The sequence below is a fragment of the Microplitis mediator genome, chromosome 5 (assembly GCF_029852145.1).
Source record: "Microplitis mediator isolate UGA2020A chromosome 5, iyMicMedi2.1, whole genome shotgun sequence".
Taxonomy (NCBI): Eukaryota; Metazoa; Arthropoda; class Insecta; order Hymenoptera; family Braconidae; genus Microplitis; species Microplitis mediator.
The window spans coordinates 22,772,594-22,796,455 of record NC_079973.1 but is presented as its reverse complement, the minus strand read 5'-3'; the positions used below and the strand labels follow the sequence as shown (position 1 = coordinate 22,796,455).

The window sequence follows — 23,862 nt, the reverse complement described above, 5'->3', positions numbered from 1 at the left end:
TCGTTAATCGACACTATAAATATCTTTACATAGTAGGTACAATCTATCATTGTTTAGGTTCAGAAGAATCCTAGATTCGAAGAGAAAAAAACATTAACAAAAGAAAAAAAATCATTCCGAACATCTAACTGGATGTTAACGTGCCTGCGAATAAGACAATTATAAATCTCGCGTACTTCTAAACAATAATAATTTATTTATTTATTATTTAGTATCACATTACATTTATTGTGCAAATATTTAACCTGCTCTGTTATCATACACTACGTCACTTATTAATTTCAACAATCGAGTTTTCAGAATCATTTAATCAAACGAGAATGCATAACAAAAAAAGGATTATAAAGATTGAAAAAAATTTTTTATTTTTCTTATCATTTATTTTAAATATGAGTGTACAACGATCTGTCGTAGGCGTCGTATAGAAAAATCCACAAGATTTAACTCAGGTCTCGTCGCTTTTTTTTTTTTAAATCATTTCTTTTTATATCAATTTTATTTTACTTTCCACATTACATTTTTTTTTTTTTTATAATTACAACAAACTCAAAAATAACTTACTTATCCACTCGAAACGGTCCTACGAACATATCTTTGGTGTACTGCTTCGGAAGATAAAATAATTATAATTATTATTATTATTATTATTAATTATCATTATTTATTGTTTATTTATTTAATATGTATATTATGTGCGCTATTAATTATGCATTCTGCTGGGGTGTTTCGCGGCACGATTAGTGTTTTTTTATAAATTCTTGTACTTATTGCCTCTTATAATTTAAAAAATTTATCCCACTCTCAACCAATTATTCACATTCTTTGTACATTAAATTTCATAAAATAAAATTCTAAAAACGAATTTTATTTTTTACAAAAAAAAGTAACTAATTTTTTAAATATCGATTGCTAATTAACGGTTAATTTGGGGACAAAAAAAAGAAAAGAAATTAACGGACATCGAAAAATTTAAATAAAAAAAGGCCAATTAATTAAAGGCACCTGAAGGTTTAATAATAAAAAAAAATCCTGACGGCCTGCGTCAAAGTTATGTCACCGTTACAATTATGTAATTAATTGGGCTTACCGCTATGTTTATCCATATATATACATAAATAAATGTCTATATATGTATATATTTATATATGCCTATTAAAATCTAAATCTACTTAATAACTAAAAAATTAATTAATTAATTAATTAATTAACCTGCCTATTTAATCGACGTAATTAAAGCGGGCATTCTTTCGTACACACTTAAGCCTATGAACACATGAAATCACTGCCCAATCGACCTAATTTGGACCCAACAAGGCACATACGTCGCATGCAGGTCACAAAGTTTTACAACATTTTATGTACCTGAAGATCGGAACGTTTTTCGCGCAACGAAAATGAAAAATTTGTATAATTTACTGCTTAAGGGGTAGTTGGGGTGGCCTGCAATTTTCGGCTGAGATACTAGCGCATGTACGAAACATTTCAAAACTCTAGATCCAGTAGATTTCTTACTTTTCATTTTGTTTTTTGATTTTCGTTTCACGAAAAACGTTCTGATCTTCAGGTACATAACATTTTAATAATCTAATTAAACTTTATTACAATTATTAATAGAAATAAAATGAAAAAAATAATAATTATTTATTAAATAATAATTAAAGCAACAGCTTTTTTAAAACGTGAGGTTGTGAATTCGGTGGTTATCATTTACGAAAAATATTATCATTACTTTGATGAAGAAAATTAATTAATAAAAATAATAATTACTCATTTTCACACGAGTTAAAAGCTCACTACTGTACTGTAATTTAACGATACGATAGGCAGGAATAATTACTAACTACTTAAGACGAAAAAATCGGTGGAAAGTCGGTTGGTCCCTTTGTATAATTATTATAAATAAATAATTAATAATGTCCATTTATTTTTTTTTTTATCTAAAATTATGTAACATTATTTACAAGAGAATCTTAAATATTTATTCAAACATTTACAGTTTAAATGTTTAAATTTTATTATTTTATATTCATTATATTAATAATTATCTCATAAATTAATTGCTCAAACAAGTGATTTGTCCGGTGAGATTTATAATTAAATCTTACGACAATTTTATTTTATTTTCCTTCTATTAGACTACTCAATACTTTTTTTTTTTAATTTATTAAATTATTATTATCATTACTTTTATTAAATTCGTGCTCGAAATTTATTACATACTCAGATAAAATTTAATTATTTTTAAAATTCATTAATACAATGAAGTATATATTTTTATCTGAGGTAATAATTTCATCGCTCGCATAAATAATCTCGTAATTAATATTTGAGTTTTAATTTATTGTCAATGTTTATTTGTATTTAAAAGATCGTACCGGTATCGTTTTTTTTTTTACTTTATTCATTTAATTGATTGATTGAATGAAAAAAATAAATAAATAAATATTTCATAGGCTCTTATTTTAAAGAATCAGAGTCAATTTATCAGCGAATTTATTTTTATTCCGGTAGATCTTTAGTACTGTCGTTAGTCGTGAAGGTTTTTACTTAACAGAAGATTATTGTGTGGTCCAGAGAGATGTCGTATGAGTTCTTGGAGGCTGTCAAAACTGAGGGAACAGAAACAGCATGTGAATGTATTGTCCGGGGCTGCAATAACGCCTCTGTGTACAGAGCAAAGGTGCTTCAGTAGATGAGCTTTTTGCTTGAACATGGCGACACAGAGGCGACAGGCGAATGGTTTTTCGCCAGTGTGTACTCGCAAGTGAGTTTTCAAGTTCCACGACATACCGAACTGCTTCCCGCAGTAGGTACAGCGGTACTCGCGTACGGGCGTACATTTTGGCGGGTCTTCGGCCGAGGGAGGCGGTGGTGCTCGCGCTGGGGGTAGTGTCCATGCACCCCACGGTGGTTCTAGACCACCCGCAGATGCTGGGTCGGCACTTGGTGGTCTGTGTGATGCTCCTGGTGGTGTAACTGACCTGTCCTGCTGAATTATTATTTTTTATTTAATAAATATAATCACAAGTGTTTAAACAAATAATTTATTAAAAATTTTTCTAGAGTCGCTCTATCACTTTTCGTTGTGAAAAAAAAATATTAATTTGTTTTAATAAAATTTATTGCCAATAAAAAATTTTTACGAGCCATCTATTTAATTTTTCGAAATTTAAATAAATTATTGGAGACAAGAGTAATTGATAAAAAATAAAAAATAAAATTTACCAGGTAGGGTGGAGCAGATACACTGAGTGGATGTGGCGCAGCTAGCCTCCTCGGCGTCTCAAATCCCGGATTAAATGGCACGAATGCCGGATTTTGTGCAGGTGCATTGTGGAATCCCGGTCTACGTTTTCGATGCGGCGTAACGACATATGCCTCCGCAGGAGGCAAAGGTATCTCCTCGGGTTTTCTTTTTCCCGGCTCCAATCCGAGAGACAGTCGCGCCGCTAACTGTCTTCTTCTCTCTTCCGCTTCCTCTAGTGACTCTCGCCTCTCCAGCAGCGTCTTCTCCGACCTAATTCGTGCAGAAAAATAAATCAATAAGACCTTCTTAGTCTTGATACCATAAATAATTATAATTATTATTATTGTTGTATATTTATTTACCGCAAGTGGGAAATTTCATGCGATCCATCACTTTTAGTCGAGGTACCAGAATTAAGACTAAGGTTAACTGGATCCGAGCTATCCCTTCTTCTTGGTGGCTCAATACTGCTCTCGCCATTATCTGTTAGTATCGTATCACCTTCAACGCCCTCAACATCAACATCCTGCTCTGGATCATCATCACAGCCTTCGCTTTTAATTAGCACTGAACAGCAGTCTGCTGGATTATTTGATTGCCTATTAAAAAATTAATTAAATTTTTATTTAATAAAATTCATTTATTTATTAATTAATAAATATTATTTTATTAATCGGTAATACTAACGACCTGCTGTCGTACTGAGATTCATAACTAGAACTCTCTTGACTTTCCGAAGGTTGTGGTGTTGGTATCCTTAATGAATCTGAATCTGTTGATGTTTGTGGTTGATTTGGATCAAATGATTCCGATTTTATTTGTAAGAGTTCAAATAATTCTCTCAGTGGTGTTAATTCTGATGACTAAAATAATTAAAAAATTTATTTATTCGTCAATTTATAAATTTCAAATAATAATTTTGTCAAAAAAAAATTTTTATCAGAGTATAAATTGATTATTTTGACTAAATTATATTGGAATGTATGATTCTGAAGTTAGCAGACAATTAGTAATTTTCGGTTTTTTTTTAAATAAATAAATTACAAAAAAAAAAAACTAAAAATATGCATATGTAGGAAATTTAAAAAACTATAGGTGCATTTTTTAGAAATATTTTTTTTTAAACAATTTGTCGTTTTAAAAAAATCCAAAAATTATTAGACGTCAGTATCATTTGGAATGTTTGTATGGAAAAGAAAAATTTTAAATTTTAAAAATACTTACGGGTATAAGAGCTTCTCCATTGTAAAGAAACTCAAGTAGATGAATAAGCTGTATTCTCCTGACACCAGACAAATGGACTACGTGATCCAATGCCGGGTTACGAAGAAGACTAGCCAAGAAAGGACTAGCTGCGGCCAATACGACCCGATGAGCCCTGACGACGGAGCCGTCGTCACAAGCCAGGGTCACGTCAACATGACGATCCCCACTGTACCATGCCCCGACCTCTGCAGCCAAGGTTGCGGGATGTTTCCCATAATGGAGAGTCAGCAGACCGTCCGTATACATCGTCTGCAACAAGATAATAATAATCATCATTATTAGTCTTTACTTTTTATCACCATTCAAATGGCTATACTATTTTACCTGTCAATTTTGACAGTATTTCAAAAACCGTTTGGTAATAAATATTTCAAAATTTTTTTTATGTATAGTTCTTTGGTATTAATTTTTTTCATTAAATTTCGATGGTTGTGTAATAGAGGAATTCGATGCGATCTATTACGATAGATATTAAGTAGTTATTATGGAATGTTATTTAAGAAAGCTGTAATTGAGTAAATAGAATGATAAATAGATATATTGTGTCAATGTGTTGTATTTAATGATGTCTGAAACGGAAAATGAATTATTCTGGCGCCTGTCACTGATCTTCATTCAATACAAATACTTATTTCAACGATATAATAAAATTGTTTAACGTTCAGTGAAGGCCGATGATATAATCATTTAAATGTTTTTTTCATAATTATTTTTTATAGCATATTCATAATTAATTATTTTTTAAACTTATTGATTAACGATATTGATATTTTAAATTGATATAAAGAAAAAGAAATTTTTTAATTCCTGTATTTATCTGCTTGATATTATTATATTTTTATTTGAGAAACATAATTTCCAGTAGTCCAATAAAATTAAAAAATTATAAAAACACGAGTCCGTGCAATAAAAATGCACCTGCGCATTAAGTAACCGGAGAGATAGAGTGAGGGGTAGAGGGGAAATAAGAAGTAAAGAATAATAAAAAATAATAATTGAAGAAAAACTTGACGTTGAATATGAAAAGTTTAATTCTCAGCAACTTCAGACAACGAGGACGACCTTCGATCGGAATTGGAAAGGGGAGACCTTGAGTAAGAGTCACGAAGCGTCGTCACACTCTCGTGGACATGCAGTTTCATGAGAGTTTAGTATCAAGTACCCGTATATACACATGCATGCCACATGATGCACATATCGAACAAATAACGACACGTTATTAACAATCCAATAAACTAGGAAGACAATACGCATTAGAATCTTATTATTAAGAAACACCAACGCAACTTATTTTGAATTAAACAGATACTTGAAAAACAACAGCTCAAAAAAATCTAAACACGTCGTGAATTAAGTGAGAACCTTCCTACACATAATTATTCATCAAGGTGAGGGATCGAGTCATGCTACGCTGAAACGGGAAGTCCGGGTAATGAGGACTCACTACCACACTCTAATCCCGGGATTTACTGACTAATCATTTTAACAAATCCTTTTGAGACCTTACACCGGCTTTCAATTATCTAAATTACATTTTTTAGTTCGTGAATAAGTTAACAATCATGCAAAAAATAAATAAAATTAAACAACGATACATAAATCAGCAGCAATCATCATCAATTTACCGGACTAACATAGAAAGGAATAATATTCTAGCTCAGCTAGCTCTTGCTCTTGAAGATACATTAAAAGAAAAGTCCTTGAGTAAGAGTTATAACTTAAACGATCATGATCACACATACATAAATATATTATTTATAAAGTATACCAGTCTACGTGAATACATAACGATAGAGAGGAAATCGCTGAATAAGGAAATTGTTGGTACAGAAATTGTTTAAACGCATAAAGTGATGTGTTAATGTAAATCCATTATATATATTTATATATATATATAACCAATATGGGGACTTGACTTGAAGTTCAGGGTCATGCGGATGGAGATTACGTCGTACAGTTCTGCAATCTCTTTCTTTTATATTTGAGCCTTGACGTTTTATTCCCGCGTGCGTGTTAGATCATGCGCGTGGTACGCTAGGTGGGGCGAGCGCTTCCCAGATTCGCCACTCTCCCACCTACTGTACTTTCATCGATCCCTACATAGATCTCGGACAATACCGACACTGCACGAGCGAAAAATTTTAATAAAAATCCAAAGACTTTTACTGAGAGATCAACAGGTGCTGCACTCTACGGTGGCATTGGTCGCTCGCGCGCAGGTGCACTCTACTGTTGGTAACCATATAAATTACTCTACTCATCTGATCCTCTACACGAGACTCCTCTTCTTTATTATACACAAGTACATTCGGTTACGATATATTACTTTATACATATACGCGATACGCGAACCACCAGAGATTTAGATTCTGTAATTTCATTTAGCGACGCAAGAGGGCAATTTAATTAAATATAAATACAATAGATACATAATATATGTTAATTCAAAATCACCGATTGCTGTAATTCGTAATAATAATGTATATTATCCATCAAGCTTCGGTGTAATTTAAAACATTGTCTCTATGGATGGTATTACTATTAGTATTACTATCACTATTACCATAACTATTATTATTATTATTATTATTATTATTATTATTATTATTATTATTATTATTATTATTATTATTATTATTATTATTATTATTATTATTATTATTATTATTATTATTATTATTATTATTATTATTATTATTATTATTATTATTATTATTGCTGTTGTTTCTATTGAGATTGGATTTATTTATCTACGGACTAATATTTCACCATGGCAATAAATGTAAATTGATTACCGCGAAAATGATAAACGTTTGACATTAAATAATATTTTAGATATACATATTTGTGGCGTAATAATAAATGACAATCCCTCTCAAGTATCGAGCCTTTCTTTTTTTTTTTACAACTCGCATAGATCTTATTTCGTTATATTATTATTATTTAATGTAACTCTCACGTGTACGTGGGCACACGAGTAGCAACGACGGGAAAACAAGTACGAGTAGGAGACAGCCACCTGTTGATTCCACGAGAATATTACGGACAAATCTCGTGGACGATAGGCGCGATTTATTAAAATTATTGCGCTCGTGTAATGTCACGTCTAAATATTTAAAATAAATTATACCTATAAATATATACAAGTTTGAGATTATCTCTAACGTATGACAAGCTATCGATCACTGTACCAAGTCGTTATAAATATTATGTAGGGAGCAGACTGTCGTCGGATCTAAGCATATCATATATATTTGATTTTAGATACGTGATGATAAGGAAGAGAAAGTTGATGAATTTCATATTCAAATTCAATCATCTTGTTTATTTATATATTTATTTTTTTCTATCTATATTTTTTACCACCCGTATTTATTTAAAAGTGTGTGCATGTGTACGAAGACTCTCTCAGCGCATTATAATCTCTGTCGCGCGGCGGACGTTACGATCTATACCACTGAATCGAACAATGGTGAAACTGGGTTACGCAAATGTCGAGGCTGAAAAAAATTTAAATGCGTCGCTGAGGCTGGCCTTAACGCTTATATACTTATATGTATGCTTATGCTTACATACATTTTACCACGCGTACATCACCAATATTATCTATATATATTATCGCATATACTATATATTTGTTCTATTCGATTCTACTTTATTCAGCCAATAAGATACTCTAGTCTTGATTATTTTCATTTTCCATTCGTTAATTTGCAACCGCGGGCATTAAATGCATTCAGTTGTGAAACATTTCGTGCATACATAATTTTTTCAGAATCGTAATTGTAATGTCATCATATAATTAATTGGGTGGTGGTAATGGTGATTGAGCTGTTTTGCTTTTTGTTAAAAGAGGATTTAGTTGACATGGTGCAGACATTAAATCGAGATTGTGAGGCTACAGTGATTGAGGCGAGGCTTGCGGACGCGGACTAGCTCACTATACATTTTATTATACTGTGCGATGATAATATATATATATATATATGTGTGTGGGATTGAGCAACCACACGCGCTCGTTACGCGGGACGCACTCTCGGGCCCGGCGTTTCCGCTCTATTTTTTGTGTATACCAAATTGTGTTGGGACTGAATCAAGGACCATACGTTCTCACAAATCCACTTAACATACTTTGTTTTTTTTTTTTACTTACACTAAAAAAAAAATTAGTTTAGAAAAAAATTTACAAAAAAAGAGAAATTATTTCACACAGAATCGGGGTAAATAATTACTTTTTTCTAGTGCTAAACGAGTAAAACGAGTATTAAGTGATTGATATATTAATATAAATTTATCTAGTAATTTATTACATAAATACTCTCAACAATAATTTTTATTTCGCTTAATAGCTTGATCCGTTGATTTTATTTACCCTCGCGGCATGTCACTGGGTCACGGCATCTATCAGCCAGCATCTCAAAAAAAAATAACCTTACTAGCATTCATCTTATTACTACAACAATAACAGCAACTACCACTACTACTACTATCGACACCAGCATTTCTATCGCTCGCGATCGCGATTGGGTCGTGCCATTCTCACAGTAACAGTCTTTATCTCTCTTCCTCTTTCTCTTTCACCTTGCTCTCTCATTCACATCAATTCACAGCATTCCCTCAATTTAATAATCATAAACATATATTTATCTTTATTACCCGCATAATAATTACACATCAATGCTCTAAAAAAAAAATCCATCCCTTAAAAAAAACTAAAATAATGAAATAATTATTTGCATCCAAGCAAGATATGCGTGTAAAGATGTTCTCATTCAATTTTCCACGGGTCTTGTCGTGCCACCGGATACATTTCGTTCAAGGCCAGAAGTAAAAAGCCTTTTCAGGCGTACACACACGCGCGTACACACACCATACTCATAACTCACGTCTTTCAACTACTTGTACTTTATAACTATTGTACACACATGTATAAGTCTACACATGTAACTCAAACAATAATACATTCAAAGTAACTTCGTCATATATATATACATATATGTACATAGATATAGATATACAGACCCTCAAACTTGTAAAACACGTGCACCAATACAATAAAATGTACACAGTGCAGATGCACACAAGCTTTTATTTTATAAGTGATAGTACATGATCGTTACAGTTGCGCGTGTGTGGGCGTCTCCGCGATCCGCGACGAGCCGACCGACAACCTAACGAGTCAGTAAAATATACAAATACGTATAGACATACAAATGTGTGGAATGTTAGTTACATGATCTACGATCATTATATAAGAAAGATGGCTCTTTCAGTGAGTATGATAGACATTGCCGACATTAGTGTTCCGTGTGTGTGGATCTGAAGGGCACATTTGTTTTTCAGCTTGCTCACATTGTAACACTCATAAAGCCGATTCACCAGCTACACTTACTATCACTGATGTCGTGTATGTATACATATATATATATCACTATAATGAAGCTATCTAACGCTGTATGCTACACGCTACATAATATCTACTATTCAAAGTCACTCCGTCAAGTATCGCCTTCTTACGCCTTGACGCCTTCTGTGGCGACGCTTCCGCGATCAACGTGTGTTTTTCTTCACTATTTTTTAACTGTTTCTCAATAAGTCAAGTTCCTTCACTATCTGGTAATCATACAGCTCTTGTTTGCCATACTAACATTCTCCTATTATTGTTTAATTTTTTAATAGAAAATTTTTCCGTAACTGTGTTTATGGCATTTTTAATTTAACATCCACTGTGTGGTATTAAATAAAATTTTAATTTTATTAGCAGTAATTAAAAAAAAATAATTAATTTATTCATTAATTTGACTTTCTATTTATAAATATAATGATAATAACAACAATTACATAATTAATGAATTATTGTTTTATTATTAATTTTAATAGAAAAAATTTTTTACATTAAAATAAAATTTTTTTAATTAAAGATAATTCCCCTTTCAAACGATTATGATGTGGAATATAATAATTTATATATTGTATATGATTAAATAATTATAAAATTAAAAATGAATGACAGAAATAAAATAAAACCGTGATTAACCGCGTGAAAACCCGTCAAATCGATATCTATCGCTTATTAACCTGATGATTATAATATTATTAGTTACGTAAAAGTTGTAGATGTACTCTTACTCTTGATGCATCCGCAATGCCTACATAATAAATATGTAAACTTATGTATACATATATATATTTATGTGTGTATGTATGCTTAAACGAAGGGCACACGTACAAGCGGATAGTCTCAAACACTTGAATACAACAATCACTACGTCATTCAATCATAGACCAAAGAGAGGTGACTGCTGCACTACCAGCATCAGGTCCTCTCTCTATATTTACATATATATATATATACAAACTCATCATATTAACCCGTTTCTCTCTTTTTTCTCGATATATCTCCCTCCGACATTTCATTATGCAGGCCACCTTGAAAGCGACTAGTAATCGCGATTACGCATCACATACACTGATATATATGTATATATTTATAGGTATATATATAAAAGACAATAGAACATGAGCCGCCAGACGATGACTAAACCGGAAGTTGATGACTTTTTTCTTAAAAAATAGCCAAATTTTGACATAAAAAAAGTATATTTTTAAAAAATAATTTTTTTTGCATTAATTAATAATTCATTACACATTTACTTTTATGAAATTTAAGTATTATATACATTTTTTCTTCGCCCACACTAAGGAGCGTCTCACTGATGTACACCTTACGTAAGAAAATGATCGTGCCGCACGATACATAATAATGACAAGGAGAATAGGAATAAGAAGAACTATATAAGAAAAAAAAAATAATAATAAAATAAAGACGAAAGGAATTATGGATATATAAAATCTCGCGATCCCCATTGTATTCCTTTCACTTTCCGTCGTTTTATTCCCACGTCTCCTCACACCGCAAGTCCGCACATGGACTTGGTCTATACTCCTTTCTGCGGACATACGAATTGAAGGAACGGACGGATGGACGTGCAGACCAACATACAGAAGTATATATATATAATACGATGTACCTATATAAATATACAGATGTATATATATATATGTATATATAAATATTAAGAAACGGATGGTCTTCTTTAGACACTTCACCGCAACGTTTGTCCTTGATACAATATACTTTCGACCAACTCCCTTTTCATTATTTATTTCGTGTGCGTATGTCAAACCTGACGACAAATCGCTTACATTGTAGACCTTTTTGCTACACGGAATACTTTATTATCGTAATTATTGTTTGATAAATATAATTTTAAGTGAAAGTTTGCGGTCAGCGCAGCGTTTATTTTATTTATTTATTTATTATTATTTTTATTTTTTTTTTTCAATTCAAATAATGACAAATAAGGGATAAATAAAAATGTACAATATATTTCCGGCTGATGAAAAACGAAGCAGACACACCGTATTAAATTTGTCAACAGTTTAAATCGTTCGACTGTTGTCTAGCTTATCGGACTTGTAAAAGTTCATAATTCTGTATAAATACTTCTATACATAGTCCACTACTTATTTCACCGATGAAGGAATTCGATAAAAATAAATCATAGGTCTCTTTATTAATTACATAATAATTTTTTTTTACATAATTAATAATAAAATGTAGTAAGCTTTACATGTATTAATTATTCAATTTTAATTATCGAAATTCAAAAGTAATTGAAGTTTATATTCAATTAATTAATTATCTTTATGCCTGGAATTTACGGACGGAAATATTAAATAAATAGTTAAATAAAATAAACCAAAGGTTTAATTGGCTGTAAAGATTAAATTTTATGTAATTAAATGCAACTGTGATAAAAAAAAACAACCTAAAATTTTACGAGTGCCGCACGAAGTGCACTAGGACTAGAAAAATTTGGACAGTTACATAAAAAAATGATCTCATACATTATAAATAATAGCAATAACGTTAATTACAGTGATTATGGAGGAGAATTCCTATTTATTATTAATTATTATATTGACATCCTGTCCGCCGACTGTCTTAATTTTATTTTTCGAAAGTCACACATGTGCTAATAAACACTTGTCTTTATCTCATTTATTTTCTTGTATTTGATAACCTTGAAAACTCTAGTGTTTACATAAGCTTATGAATTACTAAAAAAAAAAATGATAGTAAAGTAGAATATTTTTTTACAGGCGAAAATTTTCAGAGTAAATAAAATAAGATAAATCCGCGAAATTATATTCTATTTAGAAGAAAAAAATTTTATTCACGGGGTCTATGAAAATATCAGGCAAGTTGGCTACCCCATGCTTTACAATTTTGCCCAAAAATCATCTTTATAAAAATTTTTCCAAAATGCTGCCCATTTCCTCTTTACAATGTTGCATTTAATATATCTATTTAAATGTAAACATAATATTTAATATTGTATATAATAGATCGACTGATTATATGCTAATAATTATTGCGTGACTTACGATCAAAGTGAACATCTCTTAAGATGCTCAATTAGATCGTCATTATGATATCGCGCATCCTCTTCATGAAATTTCCTTTCGATTTCGCGCTCTGCTTGCAGCCGTATACCTCAGCTCTTATAAACTATCATATTTTATGTACTTACAATTACATACACACACATTTATACATATATACATATATATTTATACTAGAACATGTAACGTAAAATTTGGTATTTGGGTCGTACGCTCAGCAGAACGACGAATGGAAACGGGCGCCGAGGATGATTGGCGTGTCATGATGATGTGAGCCGGACGATTGCGAGAGTTGATTCACGTCGTGAGTTTGTAACAATGAAGAGGTCGGGCCACCGGGTAATTTTATTATTTAATCTTGTCCACATTTATTTTATATATTTTTTATTCATTCCTCAACATATAAATTAAATAAAAAAAAAAAAATCATTTAGCATATCAAGGTTAATTTTTTTTTAATTCCCAAGTCACTTTAAAATTCCGGAGTAAGTTACATATCGATACAGGATATAGATTTAACACAATTAAGATAATATATTACAAGACATTTATTGAATAGTGTATATAAGTTAATTGATGATTTTATTTGTCACGATTTCCGGTCGTAAAAGCGATTAAACGTTAGACAATAGATATTTTTCAAGTTAATTGTAAAAAAAAATAAAAATTATTTTTTAATTTAATTTACTAGTGGCTTTGTAGTGAGTGTTTTATTTGTAGTCTATTAGAGACAACGGTGACCGTGAAGAAATTATTATTTTTTTTTATTTGTAGATGTATTAGAAGTAGAGAACTCGGAAAGAATCGTTACACTTGAGAAAGGTCGTTAAACAAGCCGATAGCGCTTATCAAATGTGGCGCGACGTTAAAAAATTTTTATAATAAAATAAAAAATCGATGGCCTACTACGATTCTAATAAATAAAAAATATGATACATTATATCGATGATTTAGGTAACTGACATACTTTTTTTTCCAACTGCAGTTTATCATAATATAATTATATTTAATAGTTCGACTTCATGTTACACAGTACAATTAGTCAGTAGAGTAGTAAAAGTTAAATTATCAGTTTAAAATAAAATACACTTTTTAACTACAAAGTAACACAAGTAAACACTGTTAAAAATTACATATTTTTTCCAATCAGATATAAAGTAGGAATTTTTATTTATTGATCATATATTTTTTGGCAATTAAATTTATCAATAAAATATTTATTGACTGACTGGATTTGAAATATAAAATAAGTATATTATTTTTTAGATGCTCTGTTACACAGATAAGAAGTTAAATAACAAATTTTAAGTTAAAATAATTAGTAAATAAAATGTGTAGGATATTTTATTTTGTAATGGTATAAGGTAATATATTAGACTGTGTCAAAATAAGTTTTTATTTTTTTTTTCGATTAAACGTATCTTAAAAGTTTCTTCAATATAAAAAAAAAATTCTCCTAAAGTTTGAGCTCAATATCTCAAAAATTGAGCTGGCGCAAAGGGGGTCTCCCTCTTATTATAATTATAATTAATTTCTGTTTTATTGTAAATTTTGTTTTGTTATTAATTCGAAATAATGTTGAATTCAAAAATTTTTAATTAATAATGAAGCATATATTGAGTTAATTAATTGATAAGTTAAATTAATAAGTTTTTTTCCGTTATTAATTCATTAATTATTTTTTTTCTCCTATTCGGCCTTCTGTAACTTCGTTTCTGTTGAGTCTAGGAAAAAAATGGACATAGACAATTTTGTAGAAAATTAAATTTCCTACAAGATAGTCAAAAGCAAAATTGAAAAAAAAATTATCTTCTTGTAGTTATTTTAAAAATTAAAAAAAAAAATTTTACATTGTTATTTAAATGCGAAAGGAGACCCTCCTTTGCGCCAGCTCAATTTTTGAGATATTGAGCTTAAACTTTAGGAGAATTTTTTTTTATATTGAAGAAACTTTTAAGATACATTTAATCGAAAAAAAAAAAATAAAAACTTATTTTGACACAGTTTATAATATACATATATATAATAACTAAAATTGAACAATATAATATAAATATTAATAATAATAATAATAATAATAATAATAATAATAATAATAATATGAGTGAGTCAGAAAAAATTTAAAGATGTTGATCAGTCCAACTTTCACAACGCTCGGTTTCCTCTTTATAATCCCTTGAGCTGCCCTTGCTTACATATTATATATTTATATATAACGTCTTTCTAGTAATAATTTATCCCACGTTCTCCCAGGCAATACCTACTTACATCTCATCGTTTTATTACTCGGTGCTCGTTACACCGTAACCATCTGTACAATACGCATTTGTACAGACGAGAGTACTTTATAAGTAATGTAATATAAAGTACACGCAAGGTGAATCCATCTCACAGTATGTACTACAAACTTATTTGTGTATGTATGTATGTATATATATATATACACAAAGAAAATGGTTATAATAAAGATAGAATGAGAAATATCGCGGTTGAGAGATAGATAATGTGTGTGTAGGTATTTTAAGAGCGAATAAGGTATAGAGTAGAGGATATGAGGATATGAGTGTGATCACTAAGACTGACAGACTGATCACAAGCAAGTTTATAAACTTACGAGTGAGAGAATAATTCAGACAGGCAGATATAATGGATGCTGCTTTGCACGATATTAATATTTGTACGAGTATAAGTATGAGGCTTATTATCTATATATGTAGATATAGTAGCCGAGAGTGCGAGCATAAAATAAGAAGATTAGAAAAGTAGTGAGGTTCAAAAACGGTGTAGGTAAATATAACGAACGCGATAGAGGAAAGTGAAAGGGAAGAGGTAGAAAAAGTTTTTGACGTAGAGATTCTTTCCTCGATTTTTTTTTCATTTTGTTACTATTGTTATTGTTATTGTTGTTATTATAAACCACGTCCTCGTCTTTCTTCTTTTCTTTCTTATTCTCTGAGTCTTTATATTACGTTTTATTTGACGTTTGTTGCTGACCTCGACGTTAACGTCAACAATTCAACTGCGCGCAGTTTAAATTGACACTTTTGTGTTTTAGGGTCTTTGAGATCAGAGTTGTAATGAAAGAGACTTATTAATTAATAATTGATAGTTTCGCAGGCAAATGCAATTTTTTTTTAATTTTACTCAAAGAATAATTTTAAAAAAAAATTCCATGCACGTAAAATTGCCCGATATTAAATGTCGAAGTAATTAATAAAGACTTGAAAGCAGTTTGTAAAAAAATTTTTGGTTTCCCATTCAGTCCAGACGTCTCTCAAATAAATAAAATCTACGATACATAAATTTTTAAGTACATAATACTCCTTTTACTTAATATATTTTTGTACTAAACAAATTTAAAAATGTAGAGAGAAAGTTATTACACAAAGATTTAGAAGTGAGAAGAATAGAATAGAAGGAAAAGTAAGTACTCTCGATTTTAGATAACCCTAAGTAGGGTTGAAGGGCGGACCTTAAATTACAGCTTATCCATTAAACGTAAAGGTTAAACTTGAAATCCTTTACTGGAGCGTAACGAGCAGGTAGACAGAGTCGAGCATAAAATTTCATTTGGCACGGGTTATACATTTACAAAATGACTCAGTTGGCCGACATGAATAATTTACCCAACCCTTGCAAATGTAAATATTCCCTCGTGCAACAGGTAATCTCTGGCGATTTATACAGACGTATAACTCAGCCACTTTGGTATAGTTGAAGCAAACTCCGTACAGTGGAGTGTAGAGTAAGTCGACAGTAAACAAAACCTGAGAAATTTAAAAGTTTCCATACCCGACTCGCTGTAAATAAAATCCTTAAACTTTCCATTTACTTTTCACATACATCATTTCTTAAATTTATCCTCACTATCCTTGTATATATATATATATATATATATACATACATTTTATGATATATTAAGCGTTGACATTCGTGTGTGTCAGATGTATGCGACTCGCGTGGCTCAAATATTTATTCACACAGACATATGGTCACATGTGCAATGTCGCTAATTGAAGACCGACTGATGTTAAAAAAAAAAAAGGATACCATGACCTACTCACTTGAGTAAGTTATAATTTTTATGTAACACTAAAATCATCAATGAAATTATTTTACCACTAAAAATAATAATAAAATATTTTCAATTCACGTACACTAAAATTCTCATCAATTACATTAAATAATATTTTTTTAACGATTTTATTATCTCAGTTTTTTTTTAGATTTTGATAAATTCCATTCAAGAATTTTTCTTATCATACCTATTCGCTTAATTGACATGAAATAATCTTATTTTTATAGAAAATAGATCGATTTACAATTAAAAATTTTTTATTAACTCAAAATTTTTTTTAGAAATTTCTAAATAGATTTTTTTTTTTAGCTTAACTCCATATATCTTTAGTTATTTATAAAAATAGTCAGTAGTAAATTTTTTTTGTTACATAAAAAAAAATTGTTTGCCTGCAGGAAATTATTAGTAATGAATTGAATGGACGACTAATTAAATGCGAAATATTTTTTCGACTCAAATTGAGTGTATCAGAGGCTTATTAAAAGACCCTTCGGTCACAATCTAAAGAGGGAAGCAGGAAAGGGTAGACTCGGTTAGTAGGGGGGAAAAACTAGCTGGAGATATAGGAAATGCAGTGCAACGTAAAATACGGCAGCACTAAGAGAACTTTAACAAGTAACTGCAATTAAAGAGCTACAAGTAAAAAAATGTGGCGGTGGTTGATGCTCTACTTTACTCGTATAATATATACATACATACATTTTATATATATAATATATATATTCTGTATTACAGAGTACGTGGTGGTTATTCTCAAAGCTCTGGGATTCGCCAGAGCGTACCTCCGCTTCTGATTAGCTTCCTCTTTTCCCACATCGTCTCGCCAACTCGTCTTGCTCTTCATCTTTTTATTTTATTTTTTTTTATTATTATGTATTCTCTTATACTTTATTTTATTTTTTTTCGCCTTTATATATCATGTCTCTAGTACTTTATTCACCTCTTCTCCTTTTACTCGCGGTTCATTCCCCTTTCTTTCTCTTTTACTTTTCTACTTTGCCTTCATTATTATTTTTATTTATATCTGTCTCAGTTAATGTGGGAAAAATATTTCTTTGACATAAGAAAAAAACTAAAGCTTTGCAAGATTCATTGATACATATCCGTTTTTTTTTTTTTTTTTAGAGTAAAAGAAATTAATAGAGAAAAAAATGTTTATATTTTTTTTTTGCTATAAAAAAATTTTTTAATTCCTTTAAATGTTTATCAGCATTTGTCATAATATATTTATGGTGACATTTATATAAATATATACTAAACAAAACACGTTTTATAATATTTATTACTATATTATATATTATACAGCAAGCGTGAGAATATGTACGCAAGTATTTAAATTTATCTAGCGATTGCTATTTTATACACATACCAAACAATATTATTAATTACTCCGATAATGTTTAGATAAATTCATTAAGTTACAAGTTATTATAATTTTAAACTAAAAATTTAGATTTTTCTTAGTTATTGTAAAGCAGTAATTAATGCAAGTAGAAAATAAAAATATATAAATAGATAAGAAAATAAAAAATAATTGAAATCTAAGAAATATTCAATAGTACTGTCTGGTGATATAAATGACGCTAATTAAGTGGCCTCGCGCGTTAATTAATCGCGGATCAAGACACCCTGAGACCCGACAATCGATTCTCCGGCACAGCGACTCATTAATTAGTAAATCACCTTGCGGGAATTGCAGTCGTGATCGGAAGAAGACCTAAGGTTTTATTTTCTTCTTCGTACTACATACTTAGTTTTTTATCATTTTTCACATATTCACTCATTCACTCTCTCCCTTAATTTATTTTCGAAGGAATTCGGGATGACAATTGATTCGATATAAATAAGAAAGATCCAAGAATTTTTGAAAATAGCAAAAATTTTTAGTGTTCTTATGAAACTTTTATAAGATTACTTGGATAGTCATCCAATGGCTTTAGAAATTTTAATTTTATTACAAGTGGCATGCAAACTACGCTATAAAAAATCGGGAGTGAATTCGGAGTGGTCACGAATTTTATTTAAATCCAAATTCGCTCGGGGTTCCGGAGTATGAGAAAAAATCATTCCGCATACGGAGTAAATAGAGAATTCGTTTTTTCATCGGAGTGATTTGGATTTTATTTAAATCTGCATTCACTCCGATTCGGAGTTTTCACATTAAAATAAACTTCCCTTCGGAGTGAATTTTACTTCGAGTGGATTAAATAAATAAACGAAAATCTGTTCCGCATTTACTCCGCGTTATTACTCCGTTAATTTTTGACAGTGTACTCAAAAATAATTTTAATGAAAGACAATTTTTTAAAAAATTTTTTTTCTTTATCGAAAATTTCGGGTAACATTTTTCCGAGCCTTCAGCTAATAATTTACAATCCATCCGAATAGAATTTATAAGAACTACTTCCGCGTTAATTTTATTTTTTAATAATATCAGTATTTATTTTTCGAAATAAAATATTTTCAGCACTCAGATTAAAATATAAAAATAAAATTAACCTACTCTATAATGTAAACTCATTATACATAAATTAGACATAAAAATAAACATAAATTCATACATACATACAGTACTACATAAAATAAGTACATATTGACACCGAACCGCTTACGCAAAGTTATTATGACACGTGTTACAACTGAATCCCCAAGTATCTTTCTACTGTCTACACTACACATAACATTAAATATACTCTTAACTAGTTTTAAATAATTTCCAGCCTTACGATACCGAGAAAAATATTTGTCATGCATATACACACATCACGCAATACTGCTAACAACAATGATAGTTGAGAAAAAAAAATAAACGAGAAAAAGTAAATTTTCAGACCAAAAAATTACTCAATTTAAAATGACAGAATTTTAATTAAAAATTAAGGGGTTTCAATATAGAATTGATTGCAATAAAAACATAAACAATAATGAGTAATAAATATAATAAGAAAATAAATAATATGTAACTATAAAAGATAAATATTTTATAAAAAGACAAGTGATGTTGACAAATGCCTCATTACTTCCCGCTACTCTTACGTTATTACATCGTCGACGACCTTGACGACAGATCACTTTTCCTCTCCAATAGATTGCGTAACTCACGATCATCAATTAGATTCTATTTATTTCATTCATAAACCACGCACATACACACATTAAAACAAATATATATATATATATATATATATATATATATATATATATTTAATCTAATGATAAAAAAAAAAATTTCCTTTTTTTAATTGATTCAATGCATATATTTTGTAATGGACTTTTGATATTTCGTTACTTTAATTGATTTATCAAATGTTAATTAATATAAAATTACTTCGAGTATTAGAAAATTTTTTATCTTCGAAACTTTCTCTTCAAATTTTGACACTATCAATAATTTAAAATTGTTGGGTAATAATGATAATTTCATATCTATATATATATATATATATATATTTCTTGGATGTACGCAACTCAGTATATAATTTTTAAGTGCAGGTGATAATTTATTAATCTACACACGTTGAATGAAAATAATTAAAAAAAAAAAAATTTTCGTGATTTGAGTTAGAAAAAAAATTCCGTCAACTGCCTCCAGTTAATGATCTCTTTCTAGAAATGATTAATTATACTTCAATACTCGTTAATTGATTTCATTATAGACTATTAATTCGTATCATGAACTAATTAATATTTAGTAATTAACAAAATAGGTCGTTAGAAAAAAAAATATATTTTTTATCAAAGTGATTTACGCATGCCGTCAATTGTCCATTCGTACGCATTTGACAACGACATTTTATTTGGTATAAAAAAAAATTTTTTATCTATTTAATAGCGATAATTAACAAATTAGTAATGTCATTATTAGAACTACATTTTTTTTTTTTCAATGAAAAGACTAAACGAAACTCACCTCAATAAATCCTCCGTCAATTGTACAGCGTTATTAATTAAACGTTAAAATCCAACGGGCAACGAAAAAAAATCTATAATACTCCAAAATCGTTAAGACTCTCTCGAAGTGTTTCTCATCATCTTCAATACAGTAAAACGACAGTAACAATCACAATCACAGTAACAATTATAATAATAACAATAATTACGTCGATAATAATTATTAAAATCCTTCTCAATTGACCACGAGACTTTGTGATCCGAGATCGTGCATTGCCAACAGCAGCACGTGACGTACATTGAAGTATATTTTTATTATTTGTTATTCAACAAAATTTGTGCCCTCCGAAATTATGCTATCACTATTTTCGAGATCACTTACCACTTTATGTTATTAAACTTAAATTAAATAATAAAATAAAACCAACAAAATTATAAATCATCACCTCACACTCTATTCACTTTAATTTATAATTTTTTTTTTCCCTCCGGAAAATATCAACACACGACGTATCCATATTTATCGATTTTTTCACTTAAAATCCCTTGTTGTGATCAATCTCACTCAAGTTGTCTCTGGTCTTTGAATTCCTCAGAGTATTTGCGTCCGCGATCCAGTGTGTCAACGACTGCATATGACCACAAGACATAGATTTTTTTTTTATTCAACTTTTCTTGTTTTTTCTACAAACTTTTTTGTGAAGAAATTTTTATTCCTTTGAATTTCACACCACTACTGCTACCGATAACAACAATAGTAATTATAATAACAATAACAATAATAATAATGATAAGGCCCTCGGTGATGTGTGTGAGTTGTCCAGGGTCAGCCGGCTGGCTCCATCAGCATCGGCAGCAATAGCTAACAGCAACAACAAGAGCAATAGCAGCAGCAGCACTTTTACCCGCTGGGTGCTCTCAAGGACTTCGAAGGCTCTTATTCCTTTCTCTTATCCTTTCGCGCGACTTTTTTTATCCCGCTAACCTTTTTAAGCGGACTTTTAATTCCTCAACAACGCGCTTATTGCAACCGCGCACGCGTACACAATTTTTTTATTAACAACTCATCAGCTACTACTTCTTCGACAACCTTAACTTTGGCCTCAACTTCAAATTCTCTTTTGTCTTTATCTTATTCTTCTTATACTAGTACTTGATTTTCTTTTTCTTCTTCTTCTTCTTGTTGTTTGTCTTCAACAACTACAACTTGTTTGAATTTTCTTTCCCTCCACTGGCACTCAAATTCCACTTCCACTTGATACTGTAACCAATCCAACTTTGATTAAACTTGTGAGCCCCCACTTTATCCACTGAGCAAAAGTCTGCCAACCAGCCCTAAACTTATTTTTTCCGTGTTCGTTTTCACTTTGTCCATTAAGTTGAAGACGAAATGAAATAAAATAAAAGAATAAAAATGAAAAATTAAAGACACTCATACGTAGATACAAACATTTTAAAAATCCACTCACACAGAACGCACAAATAAACACAGCCAGCGACAGAGTGTAGAGTGTGCCGCAACGTAGACTTTCCCTCGTAGGCTTCACTCTTTTTTCCTTTCCCCGTTCTCTCTCCAAGTGTCCCTCGACGATTTTGTAATCCTTTTACGAAACGTTCCGAGCCAGCTCAAACTTTAAAAACTTAAACTCACTGAAAAATATTATTTTATAACCAACATTCTAATGAATTCATTTTAAAAACTTTAAATTGAGCCCGCAGATGCACTTCGCTATCAACAATCACAATTGACAATTTATCATCAATTAATTAACAAATAACGAGTGTCCTTAAGTAGACGATATTTAGGATAGTGCGCCGAAGACGGCGGTGGCGGCGATGACGACGACGACGACGGACGGTGAGAGACCGACTGGCAACACGACAACTGCGGGAGAGAGAGAAGCGCGCTATCACTCTCAGCTAGCTAGGTGTAGCGGCGCTCAATGCTCTCCTCCTCCGACTCAACGAGCTCTCCTCTTCCCACTCTTCCGGCGGTACGCACGGCACTAGCACCAACGACTTCCGGATCTTCCTCGTATCGCGGAGGAGCGCGGGCGTGAGAGCGAGAAGAGCCAGCGAGAGAGAAAAAGACCTCACTTATTCTTCTTTTAATATTCTCCTTCTTAACTGACTTGTTCACTTATTTCTTCACCCCTTTGCTCTCTACTGCCTCTTCTACCTCTTCCTCTTCTACAACTCCCCACTTTTCCCCACTTCCGGCTATTTCCTACCGCAACAAAACAACCGAATCCACGTGATGACGCTGTCCCACCACTTCAGTCACTGAATTATCATTCCTCATTTTTACTTTTTTATTTTTATCACTTAAAAGAATTTATAAATACTTATTTTTATTTATTTTCCTTTATATTCCACCACAGTACTGATTTTAAACCTCAAGCGGCACTTTTTTCCTCAGTGTGTATCATAATTCAGTTGTGTGTTGGATAAATAGACAGAATAGATCTTTCAGTCGATGATGGTAAACGACAAATGAAAAGCGAGCGAACTAATGTTATGTTGAAGCTTATCATACTGTCTCTCTATTTTTCCCCCGTCCACTTGTCGTCGTCCTCGACTACTACTTCTACTACTTCTGCCACTAATACCAATACTAATATTAATTCTAATAGTAACACTGCCACTAATACAGCGACAAGAGCATTCACTACTACTTACAACAACAAACTAATACTTAAACAACAACTAATATTAATGTAGACTGTCTCTCTTCTCTCTTTCTCGTTGCGTTGGCTCGTCGTTGTTACGTTCCGGTTACGCAATACTGAGTAGAGCATGTACGAACTATTCCCTCCCACTTGTTTTATTACTTCTCTTTACTATTTTATTTTTTATTTCTATAAATATTTTTTTTTTTTAAATTTATTATCGCGTATTGCGAGACGATTAT

At 30.8% G+C, this 23,862-nt stretch overlaps 1 protein-coding gene across 3 annotated transcripts; it reads right to left on the bottom strand.

Moving 5' to 3' along the window:
• Positions 1-355: 355 nt before the first annotated feature.
• LOC130668784 (transcription factor Ken) lies at positions 356-23,650 on the bottom strand. 3 transcript variants are annotated; one of them, XM_057471252.1, is made up of 6 exons: positions 20,971-23,650; positions 4,472-4,762; positions 3,935-4,110; positions 3,610-3,846; positions 3,226-3,517; positions 356-2,986 (listed from the first exon to the last, which is right to left on the bottom strand). In XM_057471252.1, exons 2-6 carry the CDS (start codon positions 4,757-4,759, stop codon positions 2,528-2,530), a joined length of 1,452 nt encoding a protein of 483 aa, XP_057327235.1. In that variant the 5' UTR covers positions 4,760-4,762; positions 20,971-23,650; the 3' UTR covers positions 356-2,527. The 3 variants fall into 3 exon arrangements, with proteins under 3 accessions (XP_057327235.1, XP_057327233.1, XP_057327234.1); XM_057471250.1 differs by having other exon boundaries at positions 356-2,989; positions 20,971-23,623; XM_057471251.1 differs by having other exon boundaries at positions 356-2,989; positions 3,938-4,110; positions 20,971-23,621.
• Between the last annotated feature and the right edge of the window lie 212 nt (positions 23,651-23,862).